This window comes from Helicoverpa armigera, chromosome 14, assembly GCF_030705265.1.
Source record: "Helicoverpa armigera isolate CAAS_96S chromosome 14, ASM3070526v1, whole genome shotgun sequence".
NCBI lineage: Eukaryota > Metazoa > Arthropoda > Insecta > Lepidoptera > Noctuidae > Helicoverpa > Helicoverpa armigera.
Window position 1 is genome coordinate 3,388,294 of NC_087133.1, and position 13,180 is coordinate 3,401,473.

Consider the following 13,180-nt stretch of genomic DNA (forward strand, 5'->3'; position numbering starts at 1 on the left):
AAGGAAAATAAAATTCTTTCTTTCTTTCTTTATTGCCTTTGTGTAATCAGATTTTGTAGTAAATACAATTTGGTTTATTATTGGGTTTTTTAATAATAAAATTACTTGTTAAGGGTTGAATATTTTATTTACTTTTTAAAATAACACGGCTTTCCATCTTTCTTCAAACACATTAAAAGAAGTGAAGTGTGAATAAGAGAGCCTTCACAAATATACTAAAATACGAACAAAGATATGTAAAAACAAAAGCTTCCATCAGCTTACAACAAAGACGTCTCTAGTGTAATAAAAATTCTACATAGAATGCCTCAAAACTAGATACGGTAAGAAAGTACTGAAGAAGTAAACCTTATTTGAAGTTGTGAGCAAGCCTCACCGAGGGGATGTGTCGGTCCTAATTGTTGAGATAACCGACACTTCTAGAGGAACTAAAGCTTAGGCTTACAAGTGGGAACGTTTAGGAATTCCTCTTCTTTGTTCGAGTCCTGGCTGGAGTTTTTTGTTTTAGTTTGTGGTTATGCAGTCCACTTGGAAAAGAGAGGAGGCCCTTGGCATGTAGACAGATGAACGGTTATCGGTATTTTTTTTTTAAGATAGCATTATGTTCTTTCATGATGAGGTACAGCTTATCCTTACAAATATTATGACGAAAGTGAGTTTGTCTGTTACCCTTTCACGATGAAACGGCTAATCTAGTTGAGATGAAATTCGCCATGAAGACATGTCAGTATAACATAGAATTTTTCGGTTACATTCATAGTTCATACGGTGGTAAAGAATTAGGTCGGCTTGATTTAAGTTTTTTATATAACCCTATTAACTATATAGATGATCTTGTAGACACTAGAAGTACTTTAATGTTATTCCGTTAAGTACTCTTACTTAATTTTAACAAATTGTCAAGTCCTTGACCTTAACAGTAGCGAATCTTCGTTAAGTGCCGGGCCCTCGGGAGTAATTAATTAAAAACAACTAAAGCCGTCTTCCATAGCCAGACGGTTTTGTGTTCTACTGAATAAATTACACTCTTTGTATGTATATATTTATACATATACTTAACTAGAATATTGGTTTATATGAGTAGATACGTAAATAATGTTGACAAATTAAATAAAGTTTGGATTACTATAGGCACCTACGCTTTCTTATTGCCGTCTCGGTTACGATTCCCGGAATATGCTTATGCGCCGTTCGAAGGTTCACCTATTGGGCAAAATTATACTTAATGAGTACTACTATACCTACATCTCTATACGTATTAACAGTCAAACGATCGGGCGACCAAACATTCATCATATACCTTCACAAAGAATATTGTAATTTTATTTTTTATGGCAAATCATCAAATGACCCCTCCCGCTGTGGGTGCAGTGTGAGGGAGTGTCAGACTCTTATTGACTAAAGCCCACCATGTTCCTTCAAATTATTTAATCCTAAACAACATTTTCCAACACCATCATAACTAAACTTGCATAAACAAACAACAGAGGTCGTCTTCATTATTTAGGTAGCGCCATTGCACTTATTTTGGCTTGTATCCTCCTGGCTTTGTGCCCGGATAGTCATAGTACGGGAATATCAGCAGTCAGCCGGTAATTTATACCTATACTCCTTTTTAGCTGTAATGTGTACCAATAAAGGTGTATTTTTAGATGGTTCTAAACTTTTCAGTCTTATTACTACATAAGTAGATAGTATAAAACAAAGTCGCTTTTTCTGTCGTTTAAATATTCAACGCAACCGATTTTCATGCGTTTTTTATAGATATATAGAATGATTAAAGAGGAAGGTTTGTATGCATAATTAGCTACATTAAATAGTGGGGAAATATTGTTATCTCGTGCTAAGCAGGAGCAGGTCGCTAGCTAAAAAACGTAAAAAACTATAGTATGGTTAAAATGTAAAGTATGGTTTAATAGGTTTTATTCAGCTTTTACGAAAGTTGTTTATAGTATCTCATCATGTTGTTTTAAATAAATGCGGATTATGTCTACCACACCTTATTTCAAACAAACTGAAATCACTAATTCGATTTAACCATAATTCAAATTAACCACAATGCTGACACTAAACTCATTTAATCACATTCGTCGATGCTGAAGTACGAATTTAATTTACATAAAAAGCTGTTCAAAATATGCTTAGCGTCTGTTTCAATTATAGCTTAATTGCATTGTCAGCGATTCAATTAAACGTTTATTGTTGGCTTACCGTAGATTTAAGGGTGTTTTCACACAATTTACATTGATGTACAGTGAAACGGAGGTTTGTCTCGCGCCAGCCTGAATTGCGTGATAAACTGTAAGCCACAATATTTTACACTGATTTACGTTTTACGCTAAATACTTGAGCCCAAACGCTTAGGGGAACAATTATTTACATACATTACTGTGCGAGTTATAAGCGGAATAGCGCTATCAAGCGCTGTTTTTGCTTCAAAACCCCTTTTCGTAAACTAGGTCCATTCTAACAGATACGTTTGTTTAGCAAAAACGGATCCAGCCCCTTGTTGTCCTAACTGCCTAGCACAAAAACTTTATTCGTTAGGCAATATAAACAAAAACTCGTAGTTTATGAAATACTAACAATCAAATATGCCGTTGCAATTTTATTCCAGGAATCCATTGTTGTGTTGTCGAATGGCAACAACAGAATGGCTTTGCATGAAACTAGACGTTGAATGCTCTAACTCTAACAGTTTAATAGGTGAGTTGTTGGATGGAAACCGGAACGTATAGACGTCATTACAACCCTTAGTTGTTGAACTCGGTAATCATGAGTATGCATATGAGTTTTACCTAATGGGTAAGGGTAAAAACAGTATGAAAATTTCCGTAGATTTTTAAGCTTAACAAATGATCGTAGTGTCATTCAAAATCAAAATAAGTTATAGAAAATGCTTTATTTCCTTGACTTAATATTTTACTTATAGGTACCTATTTCTGCAAAACCTAACAATATCATCATGTAGTTAATGTAGTATATAAAACCTACTTATGTGTAATTTTAAATTACTTTCACTGTATCGAAAATAGTTTAAACTTAATTGCATAAAACATCCTGAAACGCATAACCAGCTTCTTCATCAATGCATGAAGTGTAAAAAAATATATGTTTAGAAGTAAACTCGTCCTGCAGTGTATGCTCGCGATAAGCCTCGCGTGCTCATTTGATTTACTGGCACTCTCGGCAAACAACTTTAGCTTGCCCGGGTAAATTCACCTTCATGAGTTTTGTGACACAGGTGTCTCTCGCTTCTTTTCCACTATTTCTTACCGGATTTTGGAGAAAACTCCAACTAAAAATGTGATATTTTTCCTAAACACACATTTTGTTTGGTTCATTGTAAATCTGACTTTATATTATAAAGTTGAAGAGTATGTTTGCTTGAATGCGCTTATTTGACACCCATTTGAATAATTCTTTCAGTATATTAGATAGTCCATTTCTCAAGGAAGGATCTATTTTTTATACGGTCCCATACAACGCAGGTGAAACCACTGGCAGAATCTAGTGTGGCATAAAATAGTACTGATTCACAAAGCTGCAGGTCACCTGTGTAAAACTAATGCTAAAATCAAATATGCATATGTAATTTCCGTTAGTTAATTCAAACGGGAACTTGTTTGCTGTATCGTGATACCATGAAATTCAAATGTAAATCTATGTACTGTGTCATAAATATTTCTCTTTATATCATAATTCATTACTCAGAAATAGTAGGTTCTACAACAGAAACAATTTGCTGACGAGTATTAGAATCTTCTTGGATTGATTTCTGTCTATGATACAGAAAAATCAAAACATCTGTCAGAAACTTTATTTTTGCATTGTCACTTTATACTATTTTTACCGATTTTTACATTTTGTTTTCTAGTTTTTACAAATTTTTATAATTGAATTTTTAGTAGAAGTTTTTATGAGTGTTTTCTATAAAATGGATGTGATGTACGAAGATGACACTTTGGCTTTGATAGAGAAGATACCGGAGGCTCCGTCCTATTTGGACTGTGTGAATATACGATGCGGGGTGAAACTCATCGCCACCCTGGGAATTGTAAGGACATCTATTCTTTGATAATTTCGCCTTATCGTGAGACGTAATGTCTTTAGTAGAACAAAGGCCCGTTTTATAGCGTCCTTAGACTAGAATCTAGGACAATGGATAGCGTGGTAGCTGTGGAAATATTTTGTGTAGGATTTTTTATTAAGTATCTTATTTCCCCTTGTTAAGGTTTACTTTGTATAATCATCATTTGTCTTGCTTTTTCCTATCTATGTTTCGGTCGGCTTCAGTTCTAAATAGATGCTGCTGAGAACCAGTGTTTCACATGGAGCGACGGCCTATCTTACGTCCTCTACCTCGCTACCCGGGTAACTCGATACTCGGTGACACTGGCTGTCAGATTTTGTGGCTTCAGACTACCTGCCTGTAACGCCTGCTAAAGATGTTCAAATTACAGAAGGGACTCACATAACATTAACGAACTTTTCCAATCATTCAGCTATGCAGAAAAATATATGAAACGCGACATACAACTGTTTCTTAATTATTAGTAGCCCCAGGGATTGAAAAGTAATTAAATTGTTTTGATCAGAAACAATTTCATCTTGTCCTCCCTCCCTCCTTTAGTCGAATTAAGTAAACAACCATTTCAGTTTGATTGACACAAAAACAATGAGAAAAGTATGGAAGAACAACAAAAATTACTTATATCGAAGTTTATAAAAATATGTCTAAGTTTCAATTGTGAACTTATACTTTTTATAAAGTTATATTTCTAAACATTAAATTGTAGATCGGTATTTGCTCCGAAATATTGTTCAAATATTTTTACCAAAGCATCAGTGTAGTAGCTTTATTTTGATGTTTCAATACTTTTATTCGAAAATCTCGTAACTACGAAGATCATCCAATTAAAACTTATACAGTTCAGTTTCTAAGGATTCTTCAAAAGTTCTGATTTCCTAGAATACGGAATTTTTGGTGAAGGATGTCAATTTTGTAAAGAGTAAGATATAGTTCCGGTTTTACCCATGTCCCGAGGGAACAACCATCCGCCGTTCCGTAAAAAGTGTCCTGCCTCAGGCTCTAGACTGCCTGCGCACCAAATTACAATGAAATCAGTTCAGTGGTTTTGGCGTGAGGGCCCGATAGACAGACAGACAGACTGTTATTAGTAGGAATATGGATTGACTGAAAAAAAAAAGATATTTAAATTTTTCTGTTAACTCAAGTATGCCATACCGTCAATTAGAGAACGAGTAGGTGATTTGATTTAAATTAAATGAAATGCTTATTACCACAACCCTGATTTTAAATTCTAGATTAAAAATACATAGATCACTATTTGATGTGAATTTATCATACAATATTAATTAGATTCTGGTCTGTCTGACCTTACCGTAAACCTAGGTTACTAATACATTATGAATCTAGCCTAAAATTATTATCAATGTTCATAATGTCATTTATTTTGAAAATATTGAGACTTACTAGTGCAAATGTTATATTAAATGGAAAAGAAATTCGGGTATGTTGATCTAAATAAAATTTTTTGGCTATCAATTTGATAAATATGTATAATGACGTTTATTTTGTGAATGGTAAAGCATATGGCTTTACTATACCACCAACAAACACAATAAATACACTGAAACAAACTCAAGTCATGGTATTTGAAGTCCAAACATAAATTTGGTACAACAGCGAGCGAAGCATGGTGGAATTAAATTCACACATTTGCAATTATTTGAGTAACATAAAACATTCTGACTATCACTCAAACAAATAAAACGATAAATCATCACAGCTACAATTCCTTTATAAAGCAACAAATAACAATTCAGTAAACAAATACACAATAAAATCGCGGTGTGATTATGCAAATATTATTCCAAATAATTAAAAGTCATGGTTCATTGAACTATCAAAATTATTAGAGCTTTCATTTAACGTCAAATTAATAACAATACGCAAATACATACATTGTGTAGTTGACATCACTTAATAACTATTTTGAATAGACAGCATTATAATTACGCATTTCTATTATGAAGCACCTATTGTGTATTTTTCAAAATGATTTGTTAACATCAGTTTTGAAAAAAAATATCTCAAATCTCTATTCTTTTCAGCTATAATATTTATTTTAGTTTTTTAACTTTTGACTTAGTGGCAACGACCGAGCTTTGAAACTACGATTCATGCATACGTTCCAAGTTTTCTTTGTAGAAAATAACTTTGCTCAAACCAAAATGGCTATGAATGAAAAATTGTCGTTTCTTTTGTATGATCTTTGAAAGTAAATGGTCATGTATTGTTAGGACATATGCATAAGAAATTGCCAATTTATTTTTCAGTATTTTTATTAATGGCTGAGATATTTATAGAATGTATTTTATCTTCTATTTTATTCGTAACACTTTTAAAAATTTACTGTCGTGAAATACGAATTGACTAGGATAGTTTCTGCATAGGTGTTTGATATATTTTCTACTTAGTAAGTTCATAGAGCTTGAATGAAACCTCGGAAATAAGTTAACTCAAATTATACATAGCTAGCTATTTCACACGGTTTTATTCACACACCGGGAGAAGCACACTTTCAACCGTGGAAAAGGTCTTTATTTAATTTTTCTAGATTTGTCTCAGGACTATTTACTAAATATAATTTAAAGTGATTCCGTAGTTTTGGCGTGAAAGTGCGACAGACAGCTACTTTCACATTTATTATAATAGTCAGAATTAAATCAGCAGTCTTCACTACTGTAGTAAATCAAGCGCACACTAGAGGCTATCAGACTTGAGCCACGTAGCTCGCTCAGCCAATCGTAAAATTTGCTTTATATAGATTTTATATTTTAGTACGTTTGGTGCTATCTTGTATGCTATCTTCTATGGAATTCTGATGATAACCATTTTCAGACTAACACTGGCTGTTCTTTACAAATCCATTGTTGGAAACAAAGGCTGTATCAATAAAAAACTCTACTGCGCCATGGATCGTTATTTTACTCATATATAAGGAATATTATATTTTTTAAATCATTACTCGCAGATACTATAATTTCACTCTATAACAAATTAAAATATTGGATACTTCTTGAATATTAATATGCTATGAATATGCTATTCGACACTGACTAAACCTTTCCGAAACAAACCGTAATGTGTTTATTTGCTTACAGGAATGAATTTTATTCAGTGCGCAAACTTTGTCAACTTATAGTTAAATAAGTTTTATACCTAGATATACAATTCATTCCTATATACCGTGATGCTTATTTGTTTCAGTTCCTGGGGTTCACCTGCGCTGCCATGTTGCTGGTGAAGGACAGGAAGAATATGACGACCACCACGGTGATCTTAGTGGTGTTCCTGTCAATATTCATCATCGTCACTATCCTGTTTGTGTTGGCGTCCGTCTTGCTCCTAATGGCTGCCTTAGATGTGAGTAATATACTAATGTACAACAGCCACGGAGGAAGGACAGATAGCGGAGATGCCATGAGGAAGGTAGGTCAAGCAACGTACGATGATCAGTTACTAGAACTAACGAGATGTTTAGGTTCTTTATCGAACCAATCTGTCAAAGATTGGTCTTGAGTAATAGGTGTTTTTTTTTTATGATGGTCTGGTTTCATGAAAGATATTATAAAGGCGAAGCTAGTAGCGTTCCTCGTCCTCAGAACACCCGCATTTTGGCGTGCTACTTTCTTAGGAGATATGCGTTATGACATCTCCGCTAGTCATGTTGTTGACATGTCCAAGATTGCTTGATCTTATTTCCACCATTAGCCTGTTAAGTAACCTGGCCTGTGTCATATCACTCGTTCCTTGCTCGCCTTCCATAGATCAGAAGAACCTACAATAACGTTAACCCAGTGTTGCTCTCCACTTGAGAACTCTGTTACTCCAAAGCTTATTAATATAATCTTTGTCCTTTAGTGCTCATTGATCAAATGACCAAATGCTTTGCTTTCAGGAGAATCTCGACCTTATGTCGTATTATATATGGCTCAGTGTTGTGTACCTGTGTATACAGCTGGTACTGGCTATTATCATACCATTGGTGTTGATCGTGGAGGGACGTTACCCTATCAGTGTAGCACTGATCTGGATGGCCATCGTTCTGATCGTAGGTCTTGGTAAGTAGCAATGCAAAATATTGTTCCATTGGCTTTCTAAATCTACGGAAATCTCTTCAGTCTATAAACATCTGCAAAATTAGGTCCATAAAGTTCTTGGCTTCAATTCAAATTGAAAAAAAATATATTGAAAATGAAAATATTTTAACTCTTTATAATTATTATTTTTTTTTGTTGCAGGATGGACACATTTCATATCTATGGTCAGTTCGTACAGGATGAGCCTTCTAAGCATAGATGAGTATTAAAAAACCATACATCAAAATACTTTAGTTTTATTTACGAACATATTCAAGGTCCCGATCCTTTTAGGACAAATTAAGGTACTAGTAAGTTTATACTGACATCAAAATTCACCACCATAAAAGTTATTTACACACCAAACACTGTAAATTTTCCTGTTTTCCTTAAACCACACACAAAAAATGCAACAGCGACCCATATTTTTTCCCCTCAAATGTAAGAAGTGCTTTACGGGCCGGATAAGTTGAGCCAATGTTGTGATAAGATATATTATCGAGCGGTGCCCCCACTCCTGACAGATCGCCACCTTCGTCAAGTGCTTATTCGCTGGAGCTGAGATACTCTCCCGAAGCGCCGGATTGAGAAAAAATAGCATTTATTTTTTTAGGAATTTTGTAGAGAAACGGTCTTTTGGAGATGATTTCAACGTAAGTTTTAACTATTAAGGTAAGTTTTGAATGTCATTAGAAAACACATTGAAATCAAAATTACCGTAACGAAATAAAAATATGTATGTATTTACTACTACTTAATATAATAAATGTAAAAGTAACTCTGTCTGTCTGCCTGATACGCTTTCACGTCTAACCACTGAACTGATTTTAATAAAATTTAGTACAGAGATAGAGTTGATCTTGAGAAAGATCATGGGATAGTTCTTATCCCGGACTTTTGAAGAATTATCTTGGAAACGCGATATAACCGAACTCTACGCGGGTGGAAGTTAGTTACTTATAATTCTACTGATATTTATTCAAAAGGATACATACCTTATTAACTTAGAAAGACCTAATTGAAAACCCAGTTTGAGTTGACTAGACAAGACTATAAATATTGTTATTGAAAATCTGAACTACGATACGAAAAACAACATTTTTCCTTGGACCACTAACCAAAGCGGAGTCCACTATAGCATGTGGATTTTCAGGAATCCCGTGGGACGAAGCCCGGCTTATTTATATATTCCTGATTAAAGAGAGACCGAGGACCGAGTGTATGGTAAACACCACTGTTTTATTTACCACTTTATCTAGTTTATTTCACTTAAATACTTAATGCTCACTGTTTCTGAACGATTGTACAGAACAATTTAAATAAGATTAAATGTTTTTGAACTTGTGTTTGTAGGATTAACGAGTAATTAGGTAAGTTTTACGCTGAAAAGATTTATCGTAAATAAAACCCAAAACAAAAATGTGAAAGACTGCCAAGTTCGATAATATGGGAATGCTTCGCCTATAAAAGAAGTGAGATCTGAATAAGTACCAAGTTCCATACACATACCTCAGTTAAAAATAGTTACTTTTAAATGATGTTACTTGGCAAGTTTTCATACACCTTGTTATAAACCTACTAAACGCAATGAATCAAGTATTTAATTTTCTATTAAAACTTGCCAAGTAATCATCATTAAAAAGTAACTATTTTTAACTGAGGTATGTGTATGGAACTTGGTACTTATTCAGATCTCACTTCTTTTATAGGCGAAGCATTCCCATATTATCGAACTTGGCAGTCTTTCACATTTTTGTTTTGGGTGGGATTTCATTTATTTTTGTAAGGCTGTTTATTTTATTTTTTTTCTTATGATTAAGTTAGTTAAGTAAATGTCTCATTTATACTATCTTTCAGATTTTTAAATATGCACTATGCTTCTTACAAAGAAATGAACTAGATTAACTAAATGGACTAGATTTACCAACTGACTGACATGACATGTTATCATATATTATGTTCGTGGATCAAAGTTACACATTCGTTATTTTCGAAAGTGACTCACACTTGGCCGTTTTCAGATTTTTACTTTGACTAAATACAAACCTTTGTAACGAATTTCAGATCGGTACGACCATTCGAAGATATATTATATAAATATAGATAAATTTAGTTCGTTTTAGTTCCTTAAGCTTGGGTTTCCTAGGAAAGCGGTGCCGTCAAATAGCGGCCGTCATATTACGGAAGCAAATAGACGGTCGTCTTTACGGTGATGATATGTGGAAAGTTCCACGGCCGTTTTAACACACCGTCATAAACTTTTTGTTAGTTGTATCATACTTACTAACCTATTGTATTTAATATTTCTCAAATTTCACGACTCCAATTCTGTTTTAGTTGACTTTTTCTATAATCTTTACTTTTTATATTATATATTGCTTCGTGGTTACGAACGAAATCTATAAAAATTTCGTCGTCCTCGCTGCTCCAAGAGTTGTAACAAATTTTTGACGTTGTTCCGAAAAAAAAAAACACAAATACGTATTAAAAAAGCTTCACCGCTTTCAATAAAACGTTCACCAAACTATCTGACACCGTCAAGACGGCCGTCATGCAAATGGCGGCACCGCTTTTTGAAGTTACGGCGTCAGTTACCGCTCTCTAGGAAACCGCCCCATTTTGTTTACATAGACAACGTTCTGGTGACGTCTTTCACCGCTGTATTACGGCCGCTATATGACGGCACCGCTTTCCTAGGAAACCAAAGCTTTAGGGGTAAAAATGTACACTGGGTATTTTACACCTTCATTATTTTGAAACCGACTCACACTTGGCCATTTTCAGATTTTTTCCTTTACCTTAACATAAAGACCTACCTCCATGCCAAATTTCAAGTCAATACGACCATTGGAAGTGGTCTAGGTTTTTGATGAGTGAGTCAGTGAATCAGTGAATAAGTGAATCAGTCAGTGAGTGTATAGTAAAAATAGCGATTTTCTGACGTCAATATCTCAAGACCTACAATAGGTCTATTAATGAAATTTTGTATTTTAGATAAGTGAAGGGGTCTCAACAGATACTAGAAATCTGATATGCGTAAATAAAATAGATTTTGAGTTACAGGGGGGTCGAATTTGGCCCGAAATGGTTCGTGTAATATAACCCACGGCCGGTGTGTCGCTTTTTTTGCTCGAACTTGGCGGACACACTGCCGTGTGTCTAGATATCGAAGCCTGATTAATTAATCTGATAGCTGATAGTTAAATTGTAAAAAAATATATCTAGATATTAAAATGTTCTTTAAAAGCCTCAGCCAACAAAACATTTAATTTTCTTTCACAAAAGACTGTGTACAAAAAATATACTTAGGGTTTAAAGAGTGCTTCTAATAACAAGCACTATTACAAAGCTTCGCAGACTCTAAATGATTTATAAATTTTTAATCAGTATTCATGTTTTGCTGTGATTTATTATTTATAACTTTATTTAGTCGCAGACGCAATTATTCTTTTTGAATTCTAAAATATGAAAGGTGACCGTAATAGTAAAAGCTGGATTAATATTTGTAGGGCTTATGCTTACTTATTGGTAAGGCTGTGTTAGACAGCTTTAAATGATTTTGTGAAAAATCGATTTACACCTTGTTGTTACTGTTAGTATTACTGTTACAGCCTTTTTATCGTCCCACTTCTGGGCACAGGCCTCCTCTCACATGGAGAAGGATTGAGCATTAATCAGCACGCTCTGTTAGTATTAGCATGAAATAAACATCTGTCTTTAAATTGTTAGGTAAAATAATAGTTTATAAAAATATACATATAAATATCTCAACAGTACCTATGTAGGTAGGTATAAAGATAATAATTTCGTAAGTAAATTCTATGGAGTGTGACACGAAAGCCTTTTGAAACCTGAGCTCACAAAATTACAATTTAAGTACTTATTGAGCAGATTTATGTGTAACAAGGAAGGTAAACATTCTCCTCGATAATAACGAAGGAAGTTGTTAGTTAAATGAGTCGTCAACGGTATCAATTCCATTCCATTTAATGATAACAATTTGTTGTGTTGGCGTGCCAATACGCTTAGGGCTGTATCGGATACAAAAGCTAAATAAGGATTAATACAGGCTCTTTTAAACAAAGTGACCAAAATTTAAGTGCCTGCAAATTATGAGAAAGTGTAGTTCTCGCCAAACTTAATGGCGACTCGCATCTAACTTCAAAGCAAATATAGTATATGCCTGTGGCTGAAACCTCTAGCGCACTCGCACCTCCGCAGCCCGCTGAACCAAGCTAAACCAAGTATTCTCTTAATATTCCTGTATTCATTATAATTTTAAGTATTCATTTTTACTCTGCTGTTGGCAATTTCAGTTCGATCTTTTTTAAAGTAGGACAATAATTATGAAATAAGACTATGAGAATAAAACCATGGATAATTTAGTGTTTTAAAAAAAAGGTTTTGAATTTCATTGTTTACAACGAAAACATTGTACATACATATAAAAGGATTGGTCGTAATTTAACATAATTTACCTACACATTTGAGCTTTAAATGAAATTCTGGATGTATTTTTCAACGTATTTTTTGTTGCGCATTTGTTTCTATTTCGAAATGCTTTTAAAGAGGGGTGCTGTATTTAGCAGACATATAAATGTCACTGGTTCCCAAAATCGGAAAATGTCAGTATTCATCAACATGAACAACCTTTACCATGAAACGAGACACGTGTTATTATTGGAAAAAAACCTGTTACTACATTTGAAAATGATTTGAAACATTTTATATATCCTACTTATATGTACATATATTCGTTTTTTGACAATAGTATAGAGATAGTACCAATTCATTTATTATCAACCTATTATTTTATGAGACTGATGCTCTGCAGTACCTGCGTTAGGCCGCGAACGCATAGGCAGGCTTGCTTAGCGCCTAGTGTCTAGCGAGTCACCTAGCGAGTAGCCCAGTAAAACGAACGTTCTAAAATGAACGCGACCGGCTGCACTGCGCGCTTAGCGCCTAGCGCCTAGCTAGTCGAATAGGCACTAGGCGCTAAGCAAGCCAC

The 13,180-nt window shown here is 34.2% G+C and overlaps 1 protein-coding gene across 2 annotated transcripts; it reads left to right on the forward strand.

Annotated features, from left to right (window-relative positions):
- The first annotated feature begins 3,799 nt into the window (after window positions 1-3,799).
- LOC110380287 (uncharacterized) lies at window positions 3,800-8,416 on the forward strand. Of its 2 annotated transcripts, none has more exons than XM_021340233.3 (4): window positions 3,800-4,057; window positions 7,298-7,519; window positions 7,989-8,151; window positions 8,332-8,416. In XM_021340233.3, exons 1-4 carry the CDS (start codon window positions 3,920-3,922, stop codon window positions 8,397-8,399), a joined length of 591 nt encoding a protein of 196 aa, XP_021195908.1. In that variant the 5' UTR covers window positions 3,800-3,919; the 3' UTR covers window positions 8,400-8,416. The 2 variants fall into 2 exon arrangements, with proteins under 2 accessions (XP_021195908.1, XP_021195915.1); XM_021340240.3 differs by having other exon boundaries at window positions 7,298-7,453.
- Window positions 8,417-13,180: the final 4,764 nt, after the last annotated feature.

Coding starts and splice junctions, on each gene's coding strand:
- LOC110380287 (XM_021340233.3), top strand. CDS start 3,920: ATGAGTGTTTTCTATAAAATGGATGTGATGTACGAAGATGACACTTTG. Junction 7,520..7,988: donor GCGGAGATGCCATGAGGAAG/GTAGGTCAAGCA, acceptor CTTTGCTTTCAG/GAGAATCTCGACCTTATGTC. Junction 8,152..8,331: donor CGTTCTGATCGTAGGTCTTG/GTAAGTAGCAAT, acceptor TTTTTGTTGCAG/GATGGACACATTTCATATCT.